Below are 12,816 nucleotides of genomic sequence, written 5' to 3' on the forward strand. Positions count from 1 at the left end.
GCCACTTCCAGGCCTGGACACTCTCCCCAGTTTCTTGGTCTATTTGTTCTGTGCTTATCTCCTTCCTCCTGCTGATTTCAGCACTGCTCTAGGGGCAGCATCAGCCCTGCCCGGGCTCCCTCCTCACCCAGCCCTTGGCAGAGCCCAGAGCAGGGCTCTCTGTGACCCCTGGCACGGGATGTGGGTGCTGGGACTGGACACTGAGGTGTGGAGTGGACACTCTTGTGGGGGACATTTGCCCACCCAAAACACTCCCTGTGCTGTGCCGTGTCTGATGGGGGGATGTGGGGCCTGTGCTGGCCAGGGGGGCTGTGCTGCCTCAGGGACAAATGACAGGCATGAGCCACAGCACAACGACCAGGAGGTGGAAGTGAGGAGAAGATACAGAGGAGGAATTCAGAAATCTGCCCTGAGCGTGTGTTCATGTGTTTAGGAAAGCCAAAGCTCAGCTGGAGCTGATGGAGGCTGCAGGCAACACCCAGAGCAAAGTCAATTCATTGCTGTGTTAGAATTCAAAATGCAATGTCTGTAAGCCAAAGATTAAAACTAAACACAAGTAGAGATAGGTTTAGCTTTTGAATTTAAGATCTAGAAGAAATAAAGGTACTTACAAAGGGAACAAGAAGTTGTAGAGTGCAGCAATGTAAGTTTGTGTGTGAGGATATAATTGGCTAAGAAAGTTCACTCTGTGGAATGAGTCTGTGAAACAAAAATCTTAGTATTAAATTAGATACAGAAATATCTCTGTTGACAGTGTTTTATTGGTTATTAAATCCTTAAAAGACCTTGTAACCATAAGTCTTGTGACTTCTAAGCCATGCTGCGACCACTTCTAAGACAAACTTACCCTTTCTACCTGGATAGAAAATTAAAAAAAAATAAATCACACTTTCTAAAAGAACTCAGAAGTCCTGTCTCTCTGCTTCATTTGGAAAAACAAAAAGTCCCCACCAAAAATTACAACATAAAATCAATAAGGCCACACTTGCAAAATATATAATATAAACAATAAACACACATTTTGAAAATATAATGTAAAAACAACAAACCTGCACCAGGGAACACTTTCTCACTCATGTCTCTCAGTGGGACCCATTAGAACTTCAGGAAACTTTGGACTTTGAATCTGACTTGGAATTCTTGAGAGGTTTCTTCTGCTCCCTATCAGGCACTGATGTTCAGGGACTCATCCCCAACCCCGAGAGGGTCATTAAAGTCCTTGTGCTGTGTCTGTGCTGCTGAGCTGGGCTGGGCTCCTGGCAAAGGCAGAGCTGCAGAGTGAGAGCCAATATTTCCAAAATATTATTTGGAGCTCCTTGGCAGCACCAAATGCACCAAGGGGCTCATTGGGATCAAGCAAGTCCTGACAAACCATGGCTCTGCCTTGATTTCCCTCTGGTCTGGTGCAGTTCATTAGGAAGGTTTTCAACTCCAGATATGGAGAAATATTTCAAAGAGCATCTTAGAAATATCCATTCCTATTATAAAGGGTGCATTTTATTACTGTTCTCTTTAGAGCAGAGCTGATTGCAGCATTCTGTGATTGATGTTGTTCCAGGGTCTCTACTCAGGAACTCTGGCAAAGAGGGGTTTTCTTCTTTTTATTTCTTTTATTTTTTTTTTTTAAGCAATCTAAAACTCCTGATGTTCCCCACTGCAAACAGACACACTCCTCAGGTGTGTGCCAGCCCAAGGCACCACCAAAACCACTGCAGAGCTGCCCTGGGCCAGCTCTGAGGGTGGATCATCATCCCAACCTGCCCTGGGCCACTGCCAGGGGCTGTGGCCATGGACACTGCACTGACCCCACTGCTGGCTTTGGCTGCCACAGCAACCGGGAGAAGTTCAAGTTTCCTTGGGAACACTGGGGAGCACTGGGACAACCTGGGAAGATGGGAAGTGCTGAGGGGGAATCTGGGTGGACTGGGATGGACTGTGGGCTGCACTTGAAAATACAGGGACACATCCTGGGACATCCTGGGATTGACAGAGCCCGACTGGAGCCGGGACTACAACACCTCCCATGCCCCGCGCCCCACAGAACCCCGGTGTCCGTCCCCCACATGTCCCTTAAGTGTCCCCCAGATCCTCCAGGATTCTGAAGTGCCTCCTCAGCACCCATTCGGGACCCCATAAAAGTGTCCCCAGATCCCCTGAATGCTCCCAACCCCACAGATTCCCGTTACAGTCACTTCTGGAATTCATCTCCTGTAATCCCCCACAGCCTCAGAGTCCCTCATAAAACAGGTCTGTACCTAAAACTCCTGCCCTGCCCTGAGCCTTAAAGAGCCCGGTTAGAGCTCCCCAAGCTCCCCCCAAGTGCTCCCGAACCGTTCACGTTCCGTCCTGAGCACCTCAAGTCTCGGCTCGGACACAAAAGTGTCCCCAGGTGCCTTCCCGGACCCCCAAACGCCCCGGCTGAGCCACTTCCGGGACTACAGCTCCCATCATGCTCCGTGGTTCCCATAGAGTGCTATTGCAGCCGTGACTTCATCTCCCGTCATGCAGCATGCCCCACCGACAGACATTTTAGCTGCTCCTACAACTCCCATGATTCTCCGCGGCCCCTTTGAACCGTATTATACCTGTGCCTACAACTCCCATCATCCCCCGCGCCTCGGAGAGCCCCGTTAGAGCCCCCCGAGTGCCCGCCCGGACCCCCAATGACCCCAGAGTCTCCTCCCTGACCCCCAAGTGCCACCCTGGATCCCCAAGAGCTCACCCAGACCCCGAAGTTTCTGTCCTAATCCTTAAAGTGACCACCTGGCTCCCTGAAGTGTCCTCCAGACCCTCAAGTTCTCTCTAAATTCTCTCCCCAGACCCAAAACTTCCTGAAATGTACCCCAGAAATGTCTTCATGGACCCTAAAGTGACCCCGTTTTATCCTGTGAAAATGATTAAAAAGAAGAAAAAGGGATTAAAATAGGACTAATTATCATAAAGAGGGAAAAATTAATGGCCAGTAGTGGTCAATTAATTAATGAAGTTAATTGTGTTTCTTAGAATTAATGACCATTAATTTTTCTGATTTCTAAAAATTCATAGATTTTTTCATATAAATATAAAAATTCGGTATAAAAAAGAATAATAGTATTATAAAAATAAAAGCATAATTATATATTTGTTATTTAATTAAATTAACATATTAATAATAAATTGATAGGGGTTTTTTATGTTTTAGGATGTCAGTCCCAGCTAGGCAATGTCAGACATGGTGAGGCTGGGGGTGAGGAGCAGGTTGTCCAAACAGGGTTGGCCTGCAAGGGGCTCATCCTTCTGCATGCCCAGACCTCCTAAGGAGACATTCAGTATCAAGATCACTTAAGGAATGCTTCAGTGAGCCCTTCTCTGAACGGAAAAATAAAAATAATATGCCCTTGATTAAAACCAAAATTCCTTCTCGTCTCACTCACAAGGAAAGTTCTGTCTCCTGCTGTTCACAAACAGAGAAGGGCTGGTGGGAGATGTGGTGCTCAGAGGCTGTTTGGGGTACAGTGACCATGAAATAATGCAGCTTTTTAATATTCTGTGAAAGCAGGTGGGGCATCAACAAAACTTCTACATTGGACTTAGAGAGAGCAGACTTTGGCCTATTCAAGATGTGGCTTTGTGGAGCACCAAATCAGGTACTGATTTTCTTAAGGGAAACAGCCTTTTAAAACAAAGGATTCCAGAAAGGATGGACACACGTCAAGAATGAAATCTTGAAGGCGCAGGAGCAGCCTGTCCCTCTGTGCCAAAAGTGAACAGTGACCTAGCAAGGAAAATGACAGGCCTGGCTGGGCATGGAGGTTTTTCCAGGAACTCAGGGAAAAAAGAGGGTGCATCACCTGTGGACAGAGGGGCAGAAAACTCAGGAAGTGTTTAAGGATGTTGTTAGGTCATGCAGAAAGAAAATGAGAGAAGTGAAAGCTCAATTAGGATGTAACCTGGCCATTTTTGTGAAGAATAACAAAAATTATTTTAAAAATATATTTATGGGAAAAGGAGGGACAAGGAGAACCTCCATTCCTTATTGGATATAGGGGGGAATATAATAAATAGGATGAGGAAATGGCTGCTATACTTAATTCATGCTTTGCCTCAGTTTTCGACAATAGGACAGGTTTAGTTCAGGACAAGTGTTCTCCTGAGCTGGGAGATGGGGACAGGGAGCAGAACAGATCCCCTGTAATCCAGGAGGAAGCAGCTGGGGACCTGCTGAGCCACTCAGATGCTCACAGGTGTCTCTGGGAACAGATGGGATCCATCCTAGGGGGATGAGGGAGCTGCTGGATGAGCTCCCCAAGCTGCTCTCCATCATTTCTCATCAGTGCTGGCTCAGCAGGGAGGTGCCAGAGGACTGGAGGTGCCAATGTGAGCCCATCCCCAAGAAGGGCTGGAAGGAGGATGTGGGGAACTGCAGGCCTGTCAGCCTGACCTGGGTGCCTGGTGAGGTGATGGAACAGATCACCTTGAGTGCCATCCCAGGGCACCTACAGGATGGCTGAGGGATCAGAGCCAGCCAGCGTGGATTTCAATATCTGCATTGATGATCTGGATGAGGGCATGGAGTGCACCAAAAGCAAATGTGCAGATGGCACCAAGCTGGGTGTGAGTGAGGATGTGCTGGAGGGTAGGAGGGCTCTGCAGAGGGACCTGGGCAGGCTGGATCCAGGGCCCAAATCCAACAAGGTAGGGTTTAACTATGATTCTATGTCCTGCACTTTGGCCGCAACAACCCCTGCAGTGCTCCAGGCTGGGGACAGAGTGGCTGGACAGCAGCCAGGCAGAAAGGGACCTGGGGGCACAGATGGACAGCAGGCTGGACATGAGGCAGCAGAGTGCCCAGGTGGCCAAGAAGGCCAATGGCACCTGGCCTGGATCAGGAATGGTGTGGCCAGCAGGAGCAGGGCAGTGATTCTTCCCCTGTGCTCAGCACTGGTTGGGCAGCACCTCGAGTGCTGTGTCCAGTTCTGGGCCCCCCAATTAGGAAGGACATGGAGGGGCTGGAGCGTGTCCAGAGAAGAGCAACAAGGCTGGTGAGGGGTCTGGAACACAAGTGCTGTGAGGAGGGGCTGAGTGAGCTGGGGATGTTTATCCTGGAGAAGAGGAGGCTCAGGGTGACCTTATGACTACAACGCCCTGAAAAGTGGTTGTAGTCAGGTAGGGATTGGTCTTCTTCTTCAGGCAACAATGACAGAATGAGAGGACACAATCTTAAGCTGCTCCAAGGGAAATATAGGTTGGATATTAGGAAAGCATTTTTTACAGAAAGGATGATAAAGTACTAGAATGATCTGGCAGTGGTTGGTGGAGACACCATCCCTGGATGTGTTTAAAAACAGACTGGATATGGCACTCAGTGCCATGGTCTAGTTGAGGTGTTAAGGCAGGGGTTGGACTTGATGATCTTGAAGGACTCTTCCAACCCAGTGATTTTGTGATTCTGTGATTCTGTGAATTCTCTGAGTCTTTCAGCTGAATCCTCTGTCCCTGTCCCTTCCCTGTGTCTCTATTGCAGATGGAAGCTGCTGGTGCCTTTCTCACTTTTTCCCATTTCCTGAATACAGACAGATGTTCCTAGGAGTGTTCAGCAGGTGTTGCTCAATGTTTATGCAAAGCTTTTGTATCCTCATGGAACCAAGGAGACCCTTGTGACACAGTGAAACCCCATGGAACCAAAAATCCATTGTGACATTGGGGCTGGATGGTACCAAGGAGACCATTGGGATACTGTGGATACAAGGACACCATGGTGACATTGTGGAAACTGATGGAACCATGGGCATTGTGACACAGCAGGGCCTCATGGAACCAAGGAGTGAATTGTGACTCTATCAAACCTCATGGAACCAAGGGGCCTTTGTGACTCTGAGGAACTTCACAGAACCAAGAGTCTATTGTGACACAGGGTACTCATGAAACCATGGAGAGCATTTTGAAACCAAGGCTTGCTGGAATCAAAGGTCCATTGTGGCTCTTCAAGGCCCTGTGGACCAAGGGGAGCACAGTGACACTGTGGGGTCCATGGAACCAAGGGGCCATGGTGACACTGTGGAGCTTTATTGAACCAACAGTCCATGGTGACACTGCAGGGCAGTATGGAATCATGGAGAACATTGTGACACTACACGATGTCATGGAATCAAGGGGCCATTGTGACACTGTGGGGACTTGTGGGACCAAGGGGCAGTTGTGATACCATGGAAATTGTGGCAACTGTGTCACCATGGAACCAAGGAGTCCATTGTGACACTACAGGACCCCATGGAGCTCAGGATTCATGTCACAGTGTGGGACACATGGAACCGAGGGGCCATTATGACACTGTGGGGCTTCATAGAATTACAGAGACCTTTGTGACACTGCAGGGCTTCATGGAATGAAGGGGCTGTTGTGACACTGTGTGCCCTCATGGAACCAAGGAGAGAATTGGGACACTAAGGAACATAATAGAGTTGCTGCAAATGATACAACTTTAAATTTTTTAATGTAACTTCAGTCAGGATTTATGTTCACCTTTGCCCAGGGGGAGGGGAATTGAAGTTTCTATTTGAAAGACTTGGTTCACCAAGGTTGGGTGAGGCCTGATGAGTTTAACATCTACAGATTGGGAGTAGCCAGAAGATACAGAGGAGGTAAAGGAACATTAATGAACATCACCCCCAGTGTGCTTGGAGACACCTGGTGTGGAAAAAGATTGGTGAGAGAATCAAAGAATGAGGACATAATTCACATCAAAGACAAAGGGATCAACAGCCAACAGCCAATCAAATACTAAGAATTGTGTAATTTAAGATCAATGAACGTGAATTTCTTTGGGCTTTGTCTGTATAAATATGTGAAAAGCCTAGTAAAGAACCATGTGTGATGGAATGATTTTGACTGCACAAGGCAGGCATTTGTGGGTGGAATGATTTCTATTGCACGTGCGGGCTACAATATTATCCTGGCCAGAAGAAAGTAATGCCTAAATTCTCTACAAATGAGAACATGTTGTTGGGGAGTTTCTGCCTTTCATGCAGTTTCAGTGTCAGTCCTACTGAGGTCCATCAGCAACACAGGCTCCTCCTGGACTCCTTGGAGGAGAGAGTTGGAGGCCATGATTACACAAAGCTCTCATAGACTCCAAGGCAAAAGCAAAACCCAAAATCCTCTGAAAAACCTGCAGTCCCTGGGAGCATGAAGGAGCCCCCAGGGCCATTCCTGACCAAGGCTCCCCAGGGACTCGTCCCAGCAGATCCCTGAGGCCACTGGGATGTGGGGGGATGCTGAGGGCAGGACAAGGGGTGACAGTGCCCAGCCTTGCTGGGGCTGTGCCAGGAGGCCCCAGTGGCTCAGGACAAGGTGTCTCCTCACAGCCCTTGGTGGCACAGACCCTGCTGTGCCCCAGGACACCAAGACTTGGCTTCTCCTGGGCACTGCCAGCCCTGCCAGGGCCCTTGGCCATGTCCAGCACAGCTTGTCCTGCACTGTCCCACAGCTGCTGCTGTGTCCCTGCAGGCTGCACACTCCCATCTCGCTGCCCCTGCCTCTGCCCTGCCATTGCCAGCCCTGCCCTGACCTCTGCCCACCCTCACCCTCTGTGCCTTGGGACACACACACATGCACTGAGCTCATCCTCCTCCTCCTGGCTGCTTCTCCTGCCACAGCACTGCCCTGGGAGGGTTCATTCCTCACTGGAGCTGCTGTGTTTGTGCTGGTGCATTTTATAGCTCTGCTTCTGCTTCTCTGTCAATTCTGCCTTCAAAGAGCTCTCCAAGGAAAAAATTCATTGAATGGTGGAATAACAGAGGTGGGAAGAGCCCCCTGAGCCCTCTTGGCCTGGGTGTGGCTGGGATGGAGTTCCCTTTGCCCAGAGCAGCCCCTGTTCTGCTGTGCTTGGCTCTCGTGGCTGGAGTGGTTTGGTCCCAGCCCGAGTCTTTGGCTGCTCCTGAGCAGGGCTGGCCCCACATGAGGCATCTCTGCAAGTCCCCAACCAATGTCCTGGGGATGGGCAAGTGTTCCTGGGGACACAGGGATGGGACAGCTGGGCTGGACTGACCCAAGGGATCTTCCAATGCATGGGATGTCCTGATCAGCAGGGAAATAAGGGGGCCAAGAGAGTCTCTGGATTTTCTGTATTAATACATTCGTCTTCCAAAATAACCACTACATGTGCTGAATTCTGGTGGGGAATTCTTGTCTCCCCATGATTTTTCTTGCTTCTGCATTTGGCCTTTGATTTTTACTTCCCTACCCCAAACATTAATGTCTTTTTATGCTGACCCACAATTTTTTCACCTTATTTTCTCCTGTTTTCTGAGTAAGGAGGGACAGTGACAGAGAGACTTGGCTGTCACTTGATGCCCAGAGGGGTTTAACCACAGTCACCTTGCCCAACTCTGCTCTTATGGCCACGCCCAGCAATGTCAGGGCTCTGTCAGGTGCCCAGCCCTGAGCTGGGCTCATGCCCTGCTCACAGCCCCAGGGGTGTCCAGGGACACGAGTCCTTCCCTGGCACACACACACACAGTTCATTGTAGCACGGGCAGGGGCTCCCTGGGCTCTGCTGCCACTGCCAGAGCCTGGCAGGGACCTCAGCCCTGCGGGTGTCACCCTGCCCTGCCCTGCCCCTGCCCGAGGTGCCCCATGGCCGGAGGGATGGACACGGGGAGCTCTGGGCACAGGAGCTCATCCCAGCCCTTCATCCAGGGGTTCCCAGGGGATGTTACTCTCTGGAAACTCCAGGAACAGCTGCAGGTGTTTGTGTCACTGGGTTTATGTCCCCTCACACACACACAGGATGTTCAGGGCTGTGCAATGTCCCTGCACTGCAAACACAGACTCCTGACCCGGTCACTTGATTTCCCTCCAGGGAGGGAAGAACAACCTCTGTGCCCTGGGGTGAGAGGCCACTCCTGGGGGCAGTGCTGGCTTTGCCAGGGCACTGCTGGGACAGCCCCACCCTGAACACTGCCACACTTCTGCTGGTCACTGCTGCTCTCCTCTCCAGGGCGCTGTGTTGGGAACATCCTTGAGAGCAAACTGGGAAGGAGATTGAAGCTTTCAGGCCCTGCACTGGGGAGATGCCCTTGCACGATGCAAATGCTGCTGCAGAGCCCAGGTCTGTCCCAGCTGTGCCCATGGCCTGTCCCTGCCTGCAGTCCCTGGACAGTCACACAGCAGGACTGGGACTGAGCTGAGAGAGCCCTGAGGCCTTAAACCAACACAGGGGCTCTGAAGGGGAGCATGGAAGTGAAGGAAGGGGAGGTTATGGAGCAGAAGCCCTGGGGCTGCCTGGCAGTGAGGAGCATTGGGGTTCCCTTTTCACCTCAGCTCTGCCCAGTGACACCAACTCTGCAGCTCCAGAGAAGTCAGGGACGAAAAATGTCAGGGGAACAGGGCAATATAGAGTTCTTTATTTTGTGTACACAGAACTTGTACAATTCCTGGGTTATATAGTCTATGGCTCACACTAGAAATGCAAATACTGAATGAAAAATGGTACAAAGATTTTCCTGTGAACAAATTCTCAAAAATATAATACCTGTGCCAGCAGGAAAAGCACAGGATACAGACTGGGTGTTAATGAGTAACATCATAGAAGCTATAGAGGAGCATGGGAGTTTATTGGTTCTGAACAGCATTCATAATTATTTTCCTCAGGCCATCCTTGAGCTCTTGGTTCCTCAGGCTGTAAATGAGAGGGTTCAGGGCTGGAGGCACCACTGAGTACAGAACTGACAGGGAGAGATCCAGGGATGGGGAGGAGATGGAGGGGGGCTTCAGGTAGGCAAATATGACAGTGCTGAGGAAGAGGGATACCACAGCCAGGTGAGGGAGGCAGGTGGAAAAGGCTTTGTGCCTTCCCTGCTCAGAGGGGATCCTCAGCACAGCCCTGAAGATCTGCACATAGGAGAAAACCATGAACACAAAACAACCAAAAGCTAAACAGACACCAACAGCAAGGAGCCCAAGTTCCCTGAGGTTAGAGTGTGAGCAGGAGAGCTTGAGGATCTGTGGGATTTCACAGAAGAATCCTCCCAGGGCATTGCCCTGGCACAGGGGCAGGGAAAATGTATTGGCTGTGTGCAGCAGAGCATGGAGAAAGCCACTGGCCCAGGCAGCTGCTGCCATGTGGGCACAAGCTCTGCTGCCCAGGAGGGTCCTGTAGTGCAGGGGTTTGCAGATGGACACGTAGCGGTCGTAGCACATGATGGTGAGAAATGAAAATTCTGCTGCAAAGAAAAAGGCAAAGAAAAACACCTGAGCAGCACATCCAGCATAGGAGATGTGTCTGGTGTCCCAGAGGGAATTGTGCATGGCTTTGGGGACAGTGGTGCAGATGGAGCCCAGGTCGCTGAGGGCCAGGTTGAGCAGGAAGAAGAACATGGGGGTGTGCAGGTGGTGGCCGCAGGCTACGGCGCTGATGATGAGGCCGTTGGCCAGGAGGGCAGCCAGGGAGATGGCCAGGAAGAGGCAGAAGTGCAGGAGCTGCAGCTGCCGCGTGTCTGCCAATGGCAGCAGGAGGAAGTGGCTGATGGAGCTGCTGTTGGACATTTCTGCACTGTGGCCATGGAGTCCTGTTGAAGGAGGACACAGTTATAATTCAGGGGAGACTTTGCTGAGCAATGTCCAAGTTCCTTCTCCTTTGCCTCTGCTACTCTGTGCCACCCCAGTTTCCTTTTATCAAATCCGTTCCTTCAGCCTCGTGCCTGGAGCTCTCCTGGGATCTGGCCCCGTTGCTGTGATGAGCAGGGGCCGTGTCTATGGACACTGAGGGGTCAGCTCTGCTCTGCAGCAGTGGGGTCATGGGAACAGGAACAGGGGCCAGTCCTGGGGCTGGATTTCATCAGGCCAATCTGCTCCTGAGGCAGAGGAGCTTGGCAGCATCTCCTGTCCCAGGGCTAAGGAGCAGTGATGGCCAAAGGCTGTTTGAGAGGGATTCCTGCTATGCCCAGGGAGATCAGAGAGAACTGTGCAATGCAAGAGCTGTAACTCAGTGAAGGGTGAGGGGAGCTGCTCTGTCACTCCATCTGTCCCCAGCTGCCCTTTCTGAGATCCAGGGCAGTCACTGTGTTCCCCTGAAATCAGCCTGACACAGCTGAGAGCAGAGGGACAGCAGAGCAACCTGGCTCAGCCCTTCTCACAGTCTCAGGCCCACTCCTGGCCAAGGACACTCCTGTCCCCCAGTGTCCCCTGGAGGCAGCTCAAAGCTTGGATGGCATCCTGAGGACACACCAAGGGTCCTGTCCATGGCACTGCTTGAGGAGACTCAGCTCATTCCCAGCCTCCCAGCCTGCCCTGGCCTGAGTTCCCCGGGGCACAGGGAGCTGGGACACCCCATTGCTGTGCTCAGCCTGCACAGGAGGAGCCCAAAGGCGGGGCCTGAGCCTGCAGCTGGAGCTGCCATTGCCAGAGAGCCCTTCAGCAATGCCAGGAGCACCTGGGCAAGGCAAGGAGAGAGAGCTGGCCCTGAGGAAAATCCTTTCCCTGTCCATCCCTGCCCAGCCCCTGCCAGGCAGCACCAGGGCAGGACAGTGGCCCTCAGGTCCTGGTCAGCAGGGAATGGGCACATGGCAGGAGATATGCCCTTCATATCTGGTGCTGCTCTGCCAGCCCAGGAGGGGACTGAGGGCCCTGAGCCCCCGGGCTGAGGGCTGAGCTGGCTGGGAGGGGACACCAGAGCTGTGCTGCTCAGGGCAGTGTCTGCCCTGCAGGGCAGGGCTGGCAGGTGTCACATCTGCCCTGCAGCAGGACTACCCTCAGCACTGCCTCCCTCCCTCCCTCTCCATGGCTCTGCTGCTGGAGCTGTCCCAGCCTGGGCTGTTCCTGTGGCCCCGGGCTCCTTCCCTGCCAGAGCTGCCAGAGCCCAGCCCAGCCCCTGGGCCAGCTCTGCCCTGCAGCTGCTCGGGGGTGCAGGGATTAAAGAACAGCTCCCCCAAGCCTGGGCACCATGGAAAGGTGATGCTGGATGGATCTGGAGGATGGATCCCTTTCTGAGGTGCCCAGGAATCCTCAGAGTGATGGTTTAAGAGCCTCAGCCCCATGCTCTACCCTGCACAGCTGAGTTTCCACTCTCACCAAGCTGAGTCTGGGAAAAGTGGGAGCACAGATTCAGGAAACCAGAGGCACAAGCAGGAAACTCCTGCCCTGAATGAACTCATGAAAAGTCCCCTCAGAAATGACCTGGGCATGAGCTGGAGCTCTGAGCAGCCCCGGCCCACACAGCACCCTCTGCACAGCAGCAGAACCTGTCCTGGCAGGACTCACTCCTTGCACCCACAGCTCCCCTCCACCATCCATGGGGAGCTCCCGGGCAGGCTGAGAGCTTTACCTGGCAGGTGGCACATGGCCTGGGCTGGCCAAGAGCCCTGAGGGCTCTGCAGGACAGCCCTGGGCAGCCCTGGCTGCAGCCCCAGCTTCAGGCCCTGCAGCCGTCCCTGAAACTGGGAGAGTCCTCCTGACACATTCCCCAGGCCGTGGGCTGTGCTGGCTCCAGGAGATCCCTCCAGGAGCACAGGGGACATTGCCCTGCACCCACACACTCACCATGTCCAGGGCTGTGAAGATGTTTCCCCAAGTGCAGTCTCAGCTCAATGTCTTCCCAGTCCTGATTGCCTTGAGCCTGTCTGTGCCTGGCTCCTGTGCCCTCAGTGCCTGCAGGCAGTGCCCTCAGCCCTGCTGGGCTGGCAGAGGAGCTGCTCCTCAGCAGAAATGTCTTTTTGAAGCTTCTCTTGGCTTACCTTGGGAGCTGCCTCTGTGTCAGGAGCCTGGCCCAGCTCAGCAGCACAGACACAGCACAAGGACTTTAATGAATCTCTTGGGGCTTTGGTGCTGTTTACATCATAA

General features: G+C 52.3%; 1 protein-coding gene across 1 annotated transcript in view; it reads right to left on the reverse strand.

Annotated features, from left to right (window-relative positions):
- Positions 1-9,574: 9,574 nt before the first annotated feature.
- The window catches only part of LOC148219310 (olfactory receptor 14J1-like), a 29,053-nt gene continuing 25,811 nt past the window's right edge, over positions 9,575-12,816 (reverse strand). The window contains exon 5 of the mRNA XM_088157720.1: positions 9,575-10,202. Coding sequence (XP_088013846.1) covers positions 9,592-10,202 — 611 coding nt within the window. The 3' untranslated portion in view covers positions 9,575-9,591. The remainder of the gene's footprint in view (positions 10,203-12,816) is intronic.

This window comes from Sturnus vulgaris, unplaced genomic scaffold, assembly GCF_052056855.1.
Source record: "Sturnus vulgaris isolate bStuVul1 unplaced genomic scaffold, bStuVul1.hap1 Scaffold_155, whole genome shotgun sequence".
In the NCBI taxonomy this organism is placed as follows: domain Eukaryota; kingdom Metazoa; phylum Chordata; class Aves; order Passeriformes; family Sturnidae; genus Sturnus; species Sturnus vulgaris.